The 15,229-nt window shown below is 43.0% G+C and overlaps 1 protein-coding gene across 1 annotated transcript in view; it reads right to left on the bottom strand.

Annotated features, from left to right (window-relative positions):
* The window catches only part of LOC129066904 (coiled-coil domain-containing protein 162-like), a 63,790-nt gene extending 49,426 nt beyond the window's left edge, over nucleotides 1–14,364 (bottom strand). Inside the window, 2 exon segments of the mRNA XM_054568639.1 lie at nucleotides 12,268–12,325; nucleotides 14,246–14,364. Coding sequence (XP_054424614.1) covers nucleotides 12,268–12,325; nucleotides 14,246–14,364 — 177 coding nt within the window.
* Between the last annotated feature and the right edge of the window lie 865 nt (nucleotides 14,365–15,229).

Raw genomic sequence — 15,229 nt, 5'->3', positions numbered from 1 at the left:
ACTCAATGTCTGATTTTACTTGCTTCTATTTCATTTAGTTCTCTTTGTGGGGATTCCTCCTTTCCTTTTGAGTGGGGGGTATTTCTTTGTCTTCCCATTATTTGTGAGACTCTTCTTTTTTACTTCTGCTTCTTAAACTGATCTGTCTTGATTTCCTGACTCTGTGGTAGGAGTCATCTATGGTAGGAGACTGCTGTGTTTTCTTTTTGGATCTGCCTCTGATGATGTCAGATGTTGACCCTGTCGGACTTTAGGCAGTCTGTTCGAGGAATCTACTGTCTGTGGCTGTCTCCTTCAGCTATCGATCTAGTCCCTCTGCCCCCAGCACACCAGCTTAGGCAGCTCAGGGCAGGGAGGAGTCCCTCCTGGGGGTGGGGCTATCAGGTCCTCTGACACTGCTGCCGCTCAGGGGGAGTAGTATCTGCCTGAGCAAGATGGCTCCTGCCACATGGGAGATGAGTCAGCACCGAGATCCCACCGGCTACTCTCTCCGTTCTCTCCCCAAAGCCTCTTTCCTCAGTCTCTCCTCAGGTGTCTCCAGCCCACTCTGTCCCTGCCTTTGCTGAAGACCAGGGTAAGTGGCTGAAAATAAAAATTCATGCGTTTGCTTTTTAAAAGACTCTTTGCGTCTCCAGCCACCTGTCTGGCAGAGAGCAACCCTGATGCTTTTCGCAGCTGGCTGTTATCTGTGTACTTTTTGGGGTCTGGTGCTGTGGGCTGGGGATCCCTGCTTTTGGTTTCGACCCCACTGTTCTCAGGGGGATCCAACTGGCCATTTCAATATCCTTCTGGTGCTGCTGCCCATGGGCACCCTGCCTGCCTTCTCAAATCTCTACCACACTCTTTACAAGTTAAATTGCGGTAAAGCTGACTCTTCTGTCTGTTTGAGGTTACAAGACTCCTCTCTTGCTACTGTTCAGTTGCTTGTTTCAGGTGACTTATCCACAATTTAGTTGTAATTCCAGATTGGTCTTGGGAGGAGGTCGGTGTGACTTCTACTCACTCCTCCACCATCATGATTCTCTAATATCTGCATGTTTAGAGACACTAAAACTAGATGAACATCAGATCAAATTAAGAAATGAGGAGAAAACCAGCAAAAATTCTAGAAGTGAGGAGTTACTGTTGCTTCTTTTAGAGATCCTTTAGTATACTCCTAAGCTGGGCTTACTGCAGGAAGGTGTTGTTCTTTGGGGTATTTTCTTAAGTTCCTACTTTTATCATAGTCATGCTGAATGTCAGCATTAGCGCCATTTTTCATGTTATAGGTTTTACTCTGTTCTATAGGGTTCCTTTGAGGGTTTTTTGTTTTTGCCTCCTTCCATTCCAAACCGCAAAGGAATTCAACCTTTTAGATCAGAAGGTGGGAAATTTTTTCTTAAAAGGTCAGATAGTAAATATTTGCAGTTTTGTGGATCTCAGGGTCTTTGTTGCAACTATTCGACTCTGTGGTGAAAACAGTTGGAGAAAATCCCTGAATAAATGGCCAAGGCTGTGTTCCCCAAAAACTTCATTTACGGACACTGAAATATGAATTCTATGGAATTCTTTTCTTGAATTTTCCCCTCCAACCATTTACATGTGTAAAAGCCATCCTCAACCCACAGGCCATACAGAGTCAGGCAGGCGCCTATGGCAGTAATTTACTTACTGATCCCTGATTTAAACAGATGAGATTGATCAGCACCATGTACCACCCAAGCATTTACCTTCCACCCAAATGATTACTTCACCTGAAATGAAAGATAAACTCAATCCTCAGGCATTTCTTACAATGGCTAATAAATAAACCCTGTGGATGGGGGCACGTGCCCAGAGGGAAATGATAGGCCCTGGGCAGTGTGATCCTAGTGCCACCGGAGCACAGCGGCTATTTCCATATTTCCATCAGGTCTTTGCTTGAGCTGGGTCAAGGGCAGGTTAACAGGAGCAGAGAGAAACTTTTATGCTTGGAAACATGCTTCTATCCTGTAACCCGAGCTGGTCTATGCCACAGAGAAGCAGAAGCCAGATATTAGGTGACTCTAAGGGGCTACTGTCTTATTGTCTATGAGCTACACCCTTGCCTGCCTCCCCCCAGTCTGTGGAAGCATGCTGCTCTCTTATTCTAGGTAAGAGCTCAGGTCTTTCCTATCAAACTCTGGAGAAGCCTTCTGTCTACATAAACAAGAAGCTCCCTGGTGTAAACAGTCATACTCACTCAGAGTTGGTGAGCTCTGGGAAGGGCGAGGGAACTTCCCAAACTTCCTGTCTCTTTTGATTATCTAAGGATTTTTCCTTGTTTGCAGGTTTAGCACTAAATAAAATCAGCAGTTGCAGGTTCAGCACTAAATAAAATCAGCAGGAGGGGTTACATTTACTGTTCAGCTTCTCTTTTTCTCCTGCTTCTGGGCTCTGAAACTCCAAGTCAGAATTTGCGAGGACTTTACGTAGGGCAAAGAAATAGAACTATAACCCAGAAGTGCTTTTCGGATTCCAGCCACGCAGGGTTAGTAGGAGACTTGCTGTCAGGGTCGCCTCTTCTAGCCACACTGATGTCTGGCATCCACCCAGTGCCAAGGCTTTGGAGCCAAATGCACCTTGGTTCTAATTCTGGTCTGCCACTTACTAGCCATGCAATTCCACACCTCCCCCCTATCCCCCCGAAGAGCTCAGTAGAAAACAGGTTGGAAGAAATGCAATGAATGCACTCATGGAGATACACCATCCACAGTGGTTTCCTATGAAGTCTTCTGAAAAATACACTGAATATAGAGAAACCAGACACAGGACACAGTGCCCTCCGTTCCTGCAGACTGGGCGAGCCAGGACAAAGAAAGGCCCTCAAAGCAATTCTCCCTGCAGTTGGTTCCCCCAGGAGAACGGTAGCAAGCTGAACCCCACATAACTGAGCTCCCCAGAACACTTCTGGAGTACAGACCTATTTCTACACTCTCTGTAAACTCCTTGTAAATTCTGACTTGGGCTAATGATTGGCCATCCTGACAATTAGGTGAAGCTAGAGCTCAGAAAGCTGTTTGTCAATAGAAAGAAAACAAATTAGCCTGATTTTTCTGTCCTGCTGAATTTACATTCTAAATCCAGAGTTCTCCTGATGCTCACAGTAAAGAAAATGCAAAGTTGAAAGAGAAAATATAGTTCAGTACAATCCTCACATTTCTATTCTCTACGGACACCCACACTAATGGTGGGAAGTGATATAATCAGTGGATAAGAGCACTCACTGCCCTCTGAGGTCCCCTTCATTGGCTAACTACTCACATAGAGAACTAATCAAAGGAAGTTAATTAATTTTGGCAATTTAAGAATAAAGAGAGACCCTGAGGACTGACCTCTGTCCTTTGTATACAAAATGTATTATTTATACTGGAAACATAGTGACTCAAAGTCCAAACTAATTTTCTCATCAGTCATGATTAATTAACCAAGTAAACATTCTTTTTGTATGCAGAGTACTTAGTGCCTACAAGGCCAGAGGTAAATTTATTCATTTGTAAATTTAACTCTGGTAGCTGATTCCATTGGCTTCAGAAGTACAGTGAAAACTGTTCTTTTGAAAGGTAATTAAGGGCTGAAAACAATAAACAAAACTCTTGGAAAGAATCATCTTCTAAAGTATAAAAAACTTTATTCCCAATAAAACAACATGAACATTGAAAACAGCACTTGTCATGCAAACTAACTACTAAAATCTCATTTAATAAAATCAAGACTATCAATGTCCAGCAAGAACACGTTCTGCACTGACGGCCTTTGTGGCAGAAAGCATTTGGCAGCCACAGTGTTCTGGACCAGGTCGTGCCCCTGACTATTTTAAGCTCATGACTCAGTCTTGCATAGAGTGATCTCCCTCCGCGGTCCCTCAGACACACCTGCCCGGCAGGATTTACTAGACAGGGTTAGCACCCCAGCCTTTACAGGATGAGTGCCTCACTGCAGCGGGAACCTGCAGAGACACAACCTCCCTGCGGAGGAGGAGTGCCTGGGACACCTGTGTGGGGTCCTGGGGGTGTCAATCACATTCTATACCTCCCGAAACTAAGACACTAGAAGATGGACAACATTTTAGCAAATAGTCCAAAATACTGGCTTCAATAGCTAACCCAGTGAGCCATCGCTTCATCTCCAAACCTAACTTTTTACCTAAATGGACTTCTATTTTTTTGTCAGTATACTAATTATATGTTTTGCAAGACCAGCAAAGCCTTATGTTCTAGAACTTAAGGTCTTCTTTGTATTTCCTTCCTTTCTTATTTCCTTCGTTCCTTCCTTGGGGAGATAAAAACTCGCTTTGTTTTTCAGCAGAATAAGAACATGCGTTTGAAATAAAGTTTTAAAATTAAAATTTATAAGGTTACAGTCTCTAAGTATATTGAAAAAGATAAATTACAAGGAATAGGAAAATATAGGGCTCAGTAGACCTATTAGGAGCTTAAAATTATTACAGATTATAACCCAGCACTCATTTCTTATAGCCATGCCATCCATCAAAATCAGCCTTCTCTGTCACTCGCTCATCCTGTTGCTTGTTCAAGGATTGGAGAAGACTGGAGGCCATCCAAGGCGAGCAAAAAATATGCCTGCGTATATGTATATATGTATGCACACACACACACCCTTCTAGGAGACTCTTGTCATTCAAGGAGTAGATGGGGGAGATCCTAAATTGCTTATTTCCTGGACAGTCCTTACTTTAAAACGAGGCTGTGTATAAATAGATCTATACATGTTTTGGATGGAAATTTGTTAGGAACATTTTGGGGCGCTCCATGCTGAGTTGAGGAAACTGGCCTGGGTCTAGATGGCTGTCCTAGCATCTCTATTATGGTTGGGGAAAGGGGCTGGTCAGAATGGGAGAGCGCATCAAGGAAGTGATGAGCCCTAGGGAGCATTGGTGGAGCAGGTGGCGGTAGGGGACCCCCACTTCCAGAGATCCCAGAATGTCAGCTTATCTGAAGTGCTCTTGAACTTCCTGTGAAGACAGAGATAGCTTTCTATATGAGAGGACATCTCTGCTATGGGAAGAGAAGGATAGTGGAAATTGGTCACTGTGCCTATGTGTAGCCCAAGGCAGAAGCGAGACGGGAGACTGACAGGGGTCTTGGGAATTACTCTATCTCAATGGTTCAGCCAGACTGGAGCAGCCTCTGCCCTGTCTGGTCTGGTACTAGTCTCTTCCCCTGTCTCCAGCATGTAGGTTAAAGGAATGAAGGGAGTTGGGGAAGCTGTCCACACAAGAGCCTGATTAGGGTAGAACCAGAACTGGTACTTGCAATATATGCTCTTGGCTTTAGGAAAAGATGAGCATTCCAGGTTTAATATCCATTTGATGTTTTATGCACAACAGAAAAATGGTTTTTTTTAGTATTTTTCCAGCTCCAAATGAGTTCGGTTTAATCATTAAACTTTTTATGACTCCTGTATATCTGGTGGCCATATTGGGGGGAAAAGAAATTTCTACCAGAAGAGGAGTCATGTCACGTAAGAGGGAACTGCGCAAGAACTTGAGTGGTGGATGGGAGGAGGGCTGGTCAGCGAGCCCTATCTGTTCTAGGCCTAGTATATTCACTCCATAAGCAACACACTCCATCAGGCTAAGCAGCAACCACAGGGAAAGGTTTATAACCCTGTGCAATAACAAGAGGAAAAGAATATGAAGTAGCATATGCCCTGTGATGAAAGCTCTGTAGAATATAAGTACAAAGTGTGTTTGGCCGGGGGGCAGGGGGGGTGCGGGGGGTGTGGTTAGAAGGGAGTAAAGATAAATAAAAATATTTCACTTGTTAGAGTGACTGGATTATAGGTGATTTTTCTCTTTATATTATTTCTATTGTTGTTTATGTAGTGCTGTTGTCTGCACTTTCACATGATACCTCCCCAGCAAAATTGTTCTTTGTGATAGGTGGCATTTTCATTAAAATACAGACATGCAGGTGGAGGTTACCCTTTCTTTGTTACTTATTGAGTTTACAATGCTCATTCAGGCTTCCCTTTCTTTGTTGGGTCCCCTCCTCCGTGGGAGGCAAGGTGGCAGGGACTGGCTGGGCAGGCAGCCTGTCTGTGAGGATGGGACAGATGGTTGCCATGTGGTCGTGGTGGTGGGGTTGGGAGCAGACCTGTACCAGGAAACTTCAGGAAACAAAAGCGCCTATTCTCCTGCTTTCCCCCAGGACAGTCCTGTGTGGGAAATCAGAGGGGGCGAGAGGAATCACGGTGGCCCTGTCTTCGCGTGAGTCCTCAGAGCCAGCACACTGTGTTCTTAGTTGGTCTGGAGAGTTCCTGAAACACTAAGTTTAGTGTGTAGTATCTGGGCTTTAATTGCCTTCCTAATCCTTTCCAAGGAAATCACAATGTAAACTCCCACATTCTGATTGCGCCCTCTGTTTCGTGCTGACTCCAGGGGAGCTGCTCGCTTTCAAGGAAGGAGAGGATTTGGCAGAGGTCACAGGGCCTGTCCCTGCAGAACTGTGTCTAAAAGCTGCCTCCTCTGCCAAATGGCGGGGCGGGGGGTGGGGAGGGGTAGGTGCGGAGGGAGGCGGTGGGGGGACTGATGCTGAAATCCAGAGTGTCCCTTTGAAAAATAGTTTAAAGCATATAAGTCCACAAAAGTCATTTCATGTAGCCCCAAATTGTTCTGAGAAGACCGAAAGGAGTTGGGGGTGCATGTGAACAGACCCACCCCATCTTTCCACCTTAGTTCTCCTGCCTCCTCTGGGAAACTAAACAGCCTAGGCTTTTTACAAAGGCTATCTTAGAGGGGGATTTATTTTAGTTCAGCTTTCTCTTTATCTATTTTCAGCAAAGCAGAGTATGCAAAACTCTGTACATCCTCTTGGAGCACAAATGTTTTTACTGACATGACAAGGTGTGTGCCTCTAATCTCACACCTCGGAAAGCTAGGGCCCTGCATATTTCAATGATTCTGGTTCAGAAACATATAAATATAAGAAACCAATTTCTTTTATTCTGAATTCAATAATTTGGCCTCACTTCCCACTGTTCCTCAGTGCTACACTGCCAGGTTCACCGTTCTTTGGACTGGCCACATGTAGTCCTGCCTGTTGTCTTTGCAAGTGATCTTGGCTTGTCTTGCCAGGACCATCCTTTTTGTTTGTCTCCATTGATTCAGTGAGGGCAAGTGTCGCCCCCCCTCTCCCGCCCCCCCCGCCGCCCCCCGTTCCCAGCCCCCGGCCCATCCCCTCTTGCAGGCCTGCCCTCCCAGCTGCTGTGGGACTTCCTGTGCAGTGACTTCCTTTGGAAGCATGGCTCTGGCTCTATATCACCTTCTAGCTCATCTCCATGTAACACCTGTGTCCCCATCTTGAGGGCAGGGATGGCATTTTCCCTGGCCCATCCTCCTTTCTCTTGTCCTCATCTGAAGCCCAGCCCCCACGCCCTCTCCTGAGAGAGGTTCAGCTTATTTTCTGAGTAAACCTCTTTTATGACAGCCCCTGAATTAGTAAAAGGAAAGGACCAAAGAGTGCTTTGGAACTTGTCTAATCTCTGGATGCTGGTAGTTTTGAAAGCTCTACAACAATTCTGTGCTTTCTACTGAGTCGTGCCAACTGCCCCTCCCCCTAAAACCCAACTTCGCGCTGCAGTTCCTCACCGGCAGGATCTTCCTCGTGGCTCAGCACTCACCCACTTCCCTGTGTCTCCCACCTGAACGCTTAGAGATTCCTTCAGCGTTCATTAGCATAATGCAAATCTACTGGCAAACCAATCAGGGGCTCCAAAAATGTATTTTCTTTATGTAACGATCAGAGAAGAAAAGATTCAGATTATAGTACATTTAAGACCATTAAGTTTGAATAAGCATATTACCCAATTTTATTGCTGCTTCTCGTTGTTTAAAATCCTTAGCTACTATGTTATAATATATTGCTATTAATTAACACGACTAATGACGTAATTTAGATGAGAGTCGAGTTATTAAAATAACAAGATTAGTTTCCTTGCCTCTGATAAAACCAGCTTACTAAACATTTAAGTATCTTTAATTTACCTTGTGTGTTTATTTTGGAACCTAGTGCAGAGTTAGAGTTCACAGATTAGCACTGGGCAGATACAGGTAAAGCCTCGCTGGATCGTTCTTACCACAGAACCACTGGGCCACTGTTGGCTAACCAAGGGCTGTCTGTAAGCTTCCTGATGGTGAACGTTTGGCTCCGACCTTGCCATATTAGTTCCCGAAGGCCAGGAAGGGAAAGGGAATGAAATAATTATTACATAGATTTCAGTTTACAGAACATTTCCAAGAGATAAGTGTTTTCATCCCCATTTTACAGATGAACAAACCAAAACCCAGAGAGGAAAGTGTCTAGCTACCAGGAACCAAGTGGTAGAGGCCCCCTCACTCCTGACTTGGTATACTTTGTGGTTAACCTGCAAATGTGGAATTAATCAGTTTGGATACAGTGTATAATGGGACTTTCCTTTTGTCCTTATCAGTCATTTATGAGAAAATATTTTAGTTCTGTCTTTCCAACTATTAAGAACTTCTTAGTAATTACTGAGGGAAACATTTTGCAATGTATATGTGTATCAAATCATCACATTAAATATCTTACAATTTTATTTGTCAATTATACCTCAGTAAAGCTGGAAGGAAAAAGAGTTTTATAGAATTCTAATGAAACATTGAAGGTGGCTTGATTACCTTTAATCACTAACCAATGCCCTCGGTTCCTCCCCAGTCACCGCTCAAAGGGTTAGGACTTAGAGGAAATTCAGAACCTGCTGGACAATTCCCAAGTTTAGCAAAGCTGAAAAGGTAGGCCGCAATGTCATAGAGAGGAGCCATCAGCTGTAGAGTTGCTTTAAGGCTCTAAAAGCTTCCTGTGGGTAAAATCAATACAAGGAAATAAATTTTAAGAACCTTGTAAGGGCATATCAAATACATGAGCAATTATTAAAGATGACATATTTAAACACAAATATTTAGATAAACATTTTCATAGCATAATATAGGATAGTAGTTATAGGCTATTTGATGAAAAATAGAACATCAAATCTATTCATAAACTGGGTTATAGGCCTTTGGACTAGGTCATTCCTGGGGTAGGGGTTCAAAACAACGTGTTTCTCTTTGTTTAAAGCCATTGGTGATCATAAATACATCAAAAAATGTTTGTATGGCCACTGAGAAATTACAAGGGTCACAAATAACTCCTAGGAGAGACCCCAATTCAGACAACATTGCCCTGAGGGAATACCTGTAAGCAAAGCATAGATATTTATCAACATAGTTCCAGGGGTGTCCAAACTTTTGGCACCTCTGGGCCACACTGAAAGAAGAGGAGTTGTCCCGGGTCACACATTAAATACATTGTAACATGTAATCATAAAAAATCTCATAATGTTTTAAATAAATTTACAGTTTTCTGTTGGGCCTCATTCGTAGCCATCCTGGGACTCACACAGCCCATAGGCTGCAGGTTGCACACTCCTGGATAACATACAAATACAAATCAAGTCCTGGATCTTAAATATTAATGTTCAAGTGAAGGAAAAGTGAAAATTTATGATCTACCTGAAGAAGGTTACACACACACACACACACACACACACACACTCCTAAAAGTTCTTCAATGAAAGAAACGGTAGTTCTATTTTTAACTTTTTGAGGAATATTTATAGTGTTTTCCATAACAGCTAGGCAATACATTCCCATCCATAGTGAACAAGTGTTCCCTTCTCTCCACATCTTTGCCAACACTTGATTTCTGCTGTCTTTTTAATAATAGCCTTCCTAACAGGTGTGGGATGATAGCTGTGGTTTTGATTTGCATTTCCCTGATAATTAGTGATGTTGAGTACCTTTACATTTACTGGTTGGCCATTTGTATGTCTTCTTTGGAAAGATGTCGATCCAGGTCCTTTGCCCATTTTAAAATAAGATTTTTTTTTTTGCTATTGAGTTGTATGAATTCCTTACATATTTTAGGTATTACCCCCTTATTAGATATATGGTTTGCAAATTTTCTCCCATTCCATAGGTTGCCTATTCATTTTGTTGGTTGTTTTTTTCTGCTGTGCAGAAGCTCTTTAATTTGATATAGTCCCGCTTGTTTATTTTTACTTTTGATGACTGTGCTTTTGGTATTATATCCAAAAAAGTCATCACAAAGACCAATGTCAAGGAGATTTTCCTGTTTTCTTCTAGGAGTTTTATAATTTCTGGTCTTACATTTAAGTCTTTAATTGGTTCCAAGTTAATGTTTGCAAAAGATGTAAAGGTATAAGATAGGAGCCCAGTTTCATTCTTTTGCATGTAGAACTACCATATGGCCCAGCAGTCCCACTCCTGGATATACATCCAAAGGAAACAAAAGCAGTGTCTTGAAGAGATTATCTAAACTCCCATATTCATTATGGCATTACTCCCAATAACCAAGCTAAGAAAACAACCTAAGAATCCAGTGGGTGGATAAATAAATTTTGAAAATGTGACATACACACACACATGAAAAAGAAGGAAATCTGGCCATTTGCAATAGTATGGATGGAACTGCAAGACATTATTCTAAGAGAAATAAGCCAGAAAAAGAAAGATGTATATGGTATGATCTCAATCACATGTGCAATCTTTAAAAAAAGTCAAACTTACAGAATGGTGGTTGCCAGGGAGTAGGGGAAATGGGGAGATGTTGGTCAAAGGATACAGACTTTGAGTTATACGATGGAAAAGTTCTGGGGATCTAATGCACAGCATGGGACCTACAGTCCATAATGCTGTATTGTACATGGTAACCTAAAAAAAAAAAAAAGCCAAAGTGAGAGGCAACAAACATTTATTTGAGATCCAAAAGAATAGCTATTTGGGAAGCATGGATTCAGGCAGAAACCAAAATAATGTTCTGATCAGGAGGGTAAAGGCAAGGCATTTTCATGAGGAAGGGAAGGGGGATAATTACATGGAGAGAAGGAAGAAGTTTCTATTGCTGTTAATAAATCAAGGATGGCATTTCTATAGATGCAAATAAACTAAGTTATTCTCTAGCTATACATGGTGGTGCTAATTCTAAAGAAAGCCTTTAATTTTTAGTCCAGTAGTCAGAATGCCTGCATTCCTGTTAACTTTCCAAAGAGTGTTTGGAACACAATGTTGCTTTAGGCGCAGTCCAAAGGTGTTTTTTTTGTTTTGTTTTGTTTTGTTTTGTTTCTCCCAGTTTAAACACACCAAAGGTTGGAGGAGTAAGATGTGCAAGGGATGGCAACTCAGATTCCATGTTGAAGAAACTCTGTTTGTATTATTTTTCACATAATACTGAAAATTTTCTAAGAAAGTAGATAAATGGTCTTATCACACATGCACACGCTAGAGATAACTGTGTAAGGTGATGGATGTGTTAATTAACTTACTTGTAGTAATCCTTTCACAATGTATAGGTATATTAAGTCATCATATTGTACAATTTTCTTTGTTAATTATACCACAATAAAGCTGGGGGGAAAAAGAAAGTGTAAGGAATCTAGGTTGTTAAACATGTTTTCACTAACAAAGAAAAATCAGAATGTTCCCAAACTACCCTTTTCAACATTTATTCAGCAAATACTTATTTGAGTGCTTTAAGTATTATTATACTACTTTTTTAATGGTTGCCAATATTATCCTCTATCAATTTAGGTACTTACTATGCAGAGCAATCTCCCAAAAAACAGGAATTAGCTGATTCTTGTGCTTAAATGTGATCTCAACTTTTCACGAGCTTCAGGGAATCAGGATGGGGTTTTTATTTTGAAGGGTTTGGAAGGAAATTGAGGAATAATGAAGAACTTTGGAAATTTGAATTAGTGCTCATTAATGACCAGAGAGAAACAGAACTCATGAAATAATGAGGCCCAAGAGAAATGATAATATGAGGAAAAATTCTTGTAATAGAATAATATTAGGAACTGTGAAAAGATTTCAATTTTCAGATGTCCCTGGAAAAAAACAAGAGATGTTCTCTGAAATTGATATGTTTAATCGTGAGGAAAAAACCCCCAGCCAGTTTACACTTAGGCACACACACAAAAATACAAACCTTTTCTGTCAGGGTTTTGAACATAACCAGCACTTCAGAAGGCTGAGGTATGAACCATAAGTTAAGGAAGACTTTCCTGTCAACAGACAGCAAACACCGGGGCTGGGGCTGAAATCTTCTCTGTCGTTAGAAGAAAACGTGGGTAGCACAACATTTCTCTCCTAAAAAAGAGGCGTTTCCAGCGTGAACTATTTATAACAGCCCAACTGTGGTGACTCACAAGCCCAGCGGTCCAAACCTGAGGGCAGCAGGCCTCTGTCTCAGGCCACTCCTGGCGGCCACAGTTATAAATATCTCTGAGGGGAAAAGAGCAATTGGGCTGATTTTAGCCTGAGCTGTGCTGAGGAAGGAGTGGGCATGCAGGGAGGGAGAGGTGTGGTAAGACAGGAAAGGAGGGGCGTGAATTAGGTGGCCAGCTCCACATGGAGGGTTACAAGTGAAGGGGTTCAGAAAAGGCATCCCTAAGACGTGCCACTCGGCATGTGGATTGTTTTGAGTTGATGGCAATTGACAGTCTGCAGGCTCAGGAGAAACTTTGATCTCTCCCTTAAAGAATTTAAATTTGTGGCCTTGCCCACAAGTTATCACCAGAGATGACTTTTTATGACCTACTTATAGGGCAGGGCAAACTTGTAATTACTGAACATCTGTTCGTCTTATCTCCTGCAAATGACCTTCCTCCCCGCTGAAGCCTTACCTCACCCTGTCTTCTGTCCGGATGTCACACATACCTCATTTCCCCTTTCTGTCTCTGAACCTTTTGTGTGGGGTCTCTGACTCTCCCAATTATGAGGGGTTCCTATGCACATGTATATAATTAAATTGAGTTATTTTCTCTTGTTAATCCATCTCAACTCAATTTGATTATTGCACCAGTTGGGAGAGCCTAAAATGATAGGGGAAAGTTTCTTCCTCCCCCACACATTATCTTCTCACTTAATTCTTACGATAACCCTTGGATGTGCCTATTTTGTTCCGGTTTCACAGATGAGAAAGCTGAGGTGACCCGGATCTTGCCCACCTAACTTCAGCTCCTAAGAGATGAAGTTGAGTTAAGCACATTTCTGTCCAGTTCTAGAATTGGGCTCTAGAGATCGGCTTCTGTTTCCCTTCCCTCCCCACTGTGTTTCTTTGCAGGTTCACCAGGCTCTGGCCCCCCTTTTCATGTCTCTCTTTGCTCTCCTCCACTTCCAAATACCTGATCATTTCTTAGGCAGCGGCATATCTGTCTCTTTGCCGTGAGTTTATGTACAAACACATTATCTGCATCTGCCTGGTTTAAGGACTTGCATAGCCCAGGGACCCACCACCTGGTCTGAGAATTAGAATGTCACCAGTTTCGTTGAAGTACCTGATGTGTATCTCCCCGGTGGCCCCCTGAGGGACCACAATCCTGAATTTTACATTAATCAATGCTAGATTTTCTTTGAGACTTTATTGGGTTTTGCCTGTTTTTGACCTTCATACAGTTGGAAGCTCATGATCTTTCTACTATACTTACTGAGAAGTGTTATCCTGAGCTGGTTTCTATATCATCTCAGGGGTGAGGCGCCCACTGAGACAGAGGGTAAGGGCAGAGGCTGTTTCCCCGCTAAATGAAGTCAGTGCCTTCACGCCTAATTACTTGTGTTCCCATGGTGTGGAAAACGTTGCGCTGCGCAGTTATCAGATGCAGAATCCGGCATCAGAGGTCCTGATTTTGAGACCAATATCTATCACCCATAGCTGTGTGGCTTTAGACAAATTATCCTCTTTGAGTTTTTTAACCCATAAAATGGGGATAAGGATTCCTCACTCATAGGACTGGTGTAAGGAATGATTTTTAAAAAGAGTATCAAGCATTTGAAAACTATTTTATAAGTTGTGAGGTGCCGTAAAAAGTTTGTTATTGCGATGCTAAGGTGCGGGTATCTGGTAAGGTGGCCAGGGGCAGGTGGGGGCCGAGGGATGCACGAAGCCCAGTAGAAAGGCACGTTGGAACCCTCGGTGTAGTTGGTTAAGAAGTGAGGCCCTCAACATGTTGGTTAAGAATTGAGGGCTGGGGGTAAGGCCAGAGAACAGTGCCACCTCGGGCCTGTCTCAGTTATGCTGGTCTGGGCAGTCCTGACAGACAGACAAACAGAAGGAAGCATGCAGCAGAGGCAGTGTCCCCACCCCACACGGTGCCTTGCGGGTGTGCCCGGGGCCCCCTCGGCCCTCCGCTCTGCTCTTCTCACTCTCCCAGGCCCTGGGCAATCTCGCTCACGCTTTTGGCTGCAACTACCATCTGTTCGCTGGTGACTCCTGAATCCACGTTCACAGGCCTGGTCCCCTCCCCTGTTCCAACTTTTTTCATCTTGGTTGGTGCCTCAGACCTCCGCAATCAAGAAAGGCAACTATTGAATTCCTCACCCCCTTCTATCCCACTCTTGGGCCCCTTCCCATGTTCAAAGATCCACAACCCCTCAGCGCTCCAAACCAGAGATCGGGGAGTCGTTTTGAGACCCTCCCCTTCTCCTTTACTCCTCAGGTCCTACTGAGTCCATCCCACATTCACACCCACTTCCACTGTCTAAGTCAAGGACTTTTGATTGGAGGGTCTTACCCTCCCGGGGGCATTTTGGAAACCAGAGGGGCATTTCTTGATTGCTGTTAATTATTTCTGGGTCTCTAAGAGAGAGTCAGATGACTCTTTCCACCTATCAAAGTAGAATGTGGTTTGTTTTAACTGAGGACTGAATGTTTTCAATATCAAATATTCTGAAAATGAGACTTTTTAAGTCATGACAACTGTACTGTGAATAGAGTGAATCACTGGCCTTAAACCTACATTTCAAATCTCAGGGTTTTAAACAGATAATTTGAAGCTCAGGAACAAAGTGTGGAGTTAGTTTTGAGAGCTGGCTTTATTTCAGCAACCACAAAGTCAGGCTATTCTGTTCTGGAGTAGATCAAAGCTAGCTTATTCCAGTTTTATCTCTATTATTCAGTTCACAGTGTTCAAAGCTGCCCCCAGGAAACATTGAATATCAATGATAAAATGTCACGAGGTCTGTGTCTGAGCACACGGGGCTGCAGGCAGCAGCGAGGCTGAACCAGTCCTTGGCCTCTGAGAATCACACATGTCCCTGGAGCCACAGGGCCATCTACCAGGTGGTATCCTTTACACCTTATCCATTTTTTCCCCTGCCATTTCCACTCCTGACTGCAGGGAGCAGCCA

Source organism: Pteronotus mesoamericanus, unplaced genomic scaffold, assembly GCF_021234165.1.
Source record: "Pteronotus mesoamericanus isolate MK-2021 breed Mesoamerican mustached bat unplaced genomic scaffold, CSHL_Meso_final contig_20, whole genome shotgun sequence".
In the NCBI taxonomy this organism is placed as follows: Eukaryota; Metazoa; Chordata; class Mammalia; order Chiroptera; family Mormoopidae; genus Pteronotus; species Pteronotus mesoamericanus.
This window is presented reverse-complemented; position numbering and strand designations above follow the sequence as displayed.